Source organism: Leiobunum rupestre, chromosome 9 (genome assembly GCF_980474605.1).
Source record: "Leiobunum rupestre chromosome 9, qqLeiRupe1.1.hap1, whole genome shotgun sequence".
NCBI classification, from domain to species: domain Eukaryota; kingdom Metazoa; phylum Arthropoda; class Arachnida; order Opiliones; family Sclerosomatidae; genus Leiobunum; species Leiobunum rupestre.
In genome coordinates this window covers 56,537,851-56,541,834 of record NC_143392.1, presented here as the reverse complement: position 1 = coordinate 56,541,834, position 3,984 = coordinate 56,537,851, and the positions used below count along the sequence as shown (strand labels likewise).

The 3,984-nt window shown below is 45.2% G+C and overlaps 1 protein-coding gene across 1 annotated transcript; it reads left to right on the top strand.

Moving 5' to 3' along the window:
• The first annotated feature begins 491 nt into the window (after window positions 1–491).
• LOC149931579 (uncharacterized) lies at window positions 492–3,833 on the top strand. Its single transcript, XM_090157996.1, has 3 exons — window positions 492–2,086; window positions 2,147–2,790; window positions 3,061–3,833. The coding sequence occupies exons 1-3, from the start codon at window positions 492–494 to the stop codon at window positions 3,831–3,833; spliced, it is 3,012 nt and encodes a 1,003-aa protein (XP_090014122.1).
• Window positions 3,834–3,984: the final 151 nt, after the last annotated feature.

Here is a 3,984-nt window from a genome sequence, read left to right as displayed (position 1 = left end):
CCTAGAGCGAGTGGGTATCTTACGACGAGCATCGTCACTACGGCGACAGCGACCAGCGCCATTTTTTCAACGGCTACTATCACCCCACCGTCCCCTTCTTTCTCGAGCGGGACAGTTTTTCAAGGAGCGCCTGTTCCTCTGTCATCGGGAGGGAACGCATCCCAACTTCATCAACTTCAAGCCTACTTCGCGCAAACTTCTCAACCACTCCCCCCCACGCCAAACGTGAACGGAGGAGGAGGATCTACGATGGTCAACGCGGGAAGCGTACTCTCTCTAGGAGCCATGGGACAAAATACCAGTTCTATGCCCTCTGATAGTGGAACTATTGCCTCTGGAAATAGCGCTGGAATATAGCCGTAGAAGAGATGAAGACGCCGAGTGGGACGTCAAGGAATTGTAAGTAGTATTCAGAAAATAAGGTAGAAACTAGGGAAAGAGCCAATTTATATATGAAAAATGCTCGTAGCGGATCAACCGCCATTAAACCAATGGTTCACTCAGAAAGGGGATCGTTTAATAACAGGAGCGCAAATACCTGGAAGAGTAGACAACCGCATTCGTCGGTTACTAATTTGACGTCTTCGAGTCAGCCAAGCGTGCGCTGTATTTTCTGTCGTAGATTTAATCACACCTTCGACAATTGTAAATCGTACGACGTGAAAAAGAAAAGGGAAATTCTGCGAAAACAACGTCGCTGCTTCATCTGTACCTCCGCCAACCACCAAGCGAGAGATTGCAAGGCGAGGATAGTCTGCGAGACATGCGAAGGACGGCATTATACTGTCTTATGCGAAGACACGGAGCGCCAACAGGAAGACGAATCCAAAAAATTGGAAAGGAAGGTTATGGAAACTGAAAGAAAAGACGCCAAGGAGACGATATCGGCAACGGTCACCTGTTCTGAACTTTCATCCGATAATATACTCCTTCAAACGGCAAACGTCAAGGCGGTAGGACCGTCGCGAACCAGAATGGTACGCTGTCTTTTCGACGGTGGCGCCCAGAGGACGTATATTCGTAAGAAACTCTCCGAAGAGCTCGGATTGGAATGTGAAGCCAAAGAGACTATGAACGTTCATGGATTTGGAGGGGGTCCTCCTACGCTTATGGAATGCCGTAGAGTCAGACTAACGCTCCGTAGTTTATTCGACGACCAATTCATGGAGATTAGTGCGCTGGAAATCCCGCAAATAACCCTGGCGAAACTACATGTTCCTGGAAAGGAAATTAGAAAACGCGTAGCCGATATGGGGATGAAATTAGCGGACCAACCGCGATCCGACGTCCAAGAAGGACAAGAAATAGAAATTCTTGTTGGCAGCGAATTTTATTGCAGAGCTTTTACCTTTCAGTCAAAACGACTAACCGATTCTTTAGTCATACTCGAGAGCAAGTTTGGCTGGATGCTACACGGCTTAGAGGGCACCTCAGTCATGAAAATGACTTCTCAGCTGACGTCTGTGGCCGTAAACAAGGTAATCACGGAAGATATAGAGATAGTTGGGACTGAAATAAGAAAATTTTGGGAGGTCGAATCCATGGGCATAAAGGAATCGGAAATGGAAAACCACGCCTCGAAAGAATTAGTAAAAAATTTCGAGAGTGGAACCGTAATGAAGAATGGTCGTTACGAAGTAAAATTCCCTTGGAAGGAAACCGCCATGGATCTCCCCAACAATTGGAATTTGGCGAAAGGGCGTTTGATAAGTCTTCTAAAACGACTGTCGGGTAATATTCATCTACTAGAAGAATACCAAAGGATTTTCTCGGACTACGCCAAAAATGGGATAATCGAAGAGGTATCCATCTCCGATTTAAAAAAGGTGAACAAGGTTTTCTACATGCCACACCACCCCGTTGTCAAGGAAGATCGTCTAACCTCCAAAGTGAGAATAGTCTTCAACGAATATCTAGAAGCGGGACCTAATCTTAACCCTGAGTTGTATGAGATCTTAATAAAATTCAGGACATACAAGGTAGCTATAACAGCGGATGTTCAACAAGCCTTTATTCAGATTGAGATAGCGCCGGAAGAAAGAGATTACGTTCGTTTCATCTGGATTGATGGAAACTATGACGAACGGCAATACCCAAAATAAAAGGTCTGGCGATTCAAAAGAGTTCCCTTTGGGGTATCTTGCAGCCCATTTCTGCTCGCCGCGACGATCCATCTTCACGCCAAACGGTATGAAAGCGAATATCCTGAATCGTGTCGTAATATTTCCAACGAAATGTACGTCGACGATCTTACCACGGGAGCGGAAGATGACGAAAGGGCTAGAAAAACTATGGTAGAAACTAAAGAAATCCTAAGGAACGCTGGAATGCACTTGAGAAAATTCCAAACTATTAGAAACGAACTAAACTGCGATTCTTCTCACGACGAAAAAACCGTATTTAAGAACCACGACGGTAATAAGGTGCTGGGTTTATCTTGGTCCCCAAAAACTGACAATTTCTCATTCGAAGTCGATGGTCTCCTTAAGTTCTTAGCGACATTTGACAACACTAAACGCAGTCTCCTGAGCGCGGCAGCTCGCATCTACGATCCAATCGGATTTATAACCCCGTATACCATAAGGGTAAAGGTCATTTTTCAAGAACTGTGGAGACAAGGAGTGGATTGGGACTCGGAGATTCCGGACGACTTGGCAATTTTGTGGCGAAATTGGAGTTCCCAGCTATCAAGGCTACCAGAAATTCAAATACCAAGACACTACTTTGACTCGGCTAGAGACGAAGAAATAAGAGAGAAACAACTCCACGTATTTTGCGACTCCAGCGAGAGTGCCTTTGGAAGCGTCGCGTACGCGAGATATATTCTAAATGATGGGACAATCAACACATCATTCGTGTCATTGAAATCGAGAGTTACTCCTGCGAAACCAATTGCTCTCCCTAGGCTAGAGCTCTAAGGGGATTTAACAGGAGCTAGATTGAGTGATAGACTAAGGCACCCATTGAAGATTGAAAAGGGAAAGGTATTTCTCTGGACAGATTCTACTATTACCTACTCCTGGATCAAAAAACACCCTCGTTAGCTAATTACCTTTGTAGGTAATCGAGTAGCCGAAACTCAACGGTTAACCGAGCCACAAGCGTGGAACCACTGCAGGGGATGCGAGAATCCCGCTGATTTTCTCACAAGAGGTCTAAGCGTCGCGCAATTAAAAGATAAACAAGAGTGGTGGGAAGGACCTCCTTGGTTGAGGCTACCTCAAGAAATTTGGCCGCGGACGAACACTAGGACAAAAAACAGTCAAGAAGCCATAGATACGGGAATAAAGACGAGGTCAAAAATAATCGCCGTAAACGCGTGTACCGTTGAGAAACCACCATCCGCTATCATTAAATTGGAAGAATACAGCGAACTAAAAAGGGTCCTTAGACTGACAGCTCTAGTGAAACGGTTTCTGCATAACTGTAAACACAAAGGGGGAAGGCTACTTGGAGCCCTATCCGCGGAAGAGTTGGATGCGGCGGAGGAATATTGGACTAAAACGGTTCAAGGAGAAGTGTTTCTTGAAGAACTGAAACAATTAAAAGTGGAAGAGTCTGTCAAAACAGCCTCAGTCGCTGAGTTAGACCCCTTCATAGACCCGAAAGGGATATTAAGAATTGGAGGACAACTTCAGAAGTCAAATTTTTCTAATGATCTCAAACATCCCATCGTCCTACCGTACCGACATAAATATTCGGAATTACAAGCCAAGGATTCGCATCAAAGGGTTCTGCACAACGGTGTGTCAGAAACATTAATCCAGATAAGGGAAAAGTACTGGCAAAAAATTGCGTTACCAGATGTTGGATTTGTAGGAGATGGAAGGTGAAGCATTGTATTCCGAAGTCCGCGCCACTACCCAGCGACAGAGTGACAGAAACTAAACCTATTGACTTCTGCGGACCTATATTGGTCAGAGAAGGTTCAGAAACAACGAAAACATACGTCTTGTTACTAACCTGCGCCACCACTCGCGCTAT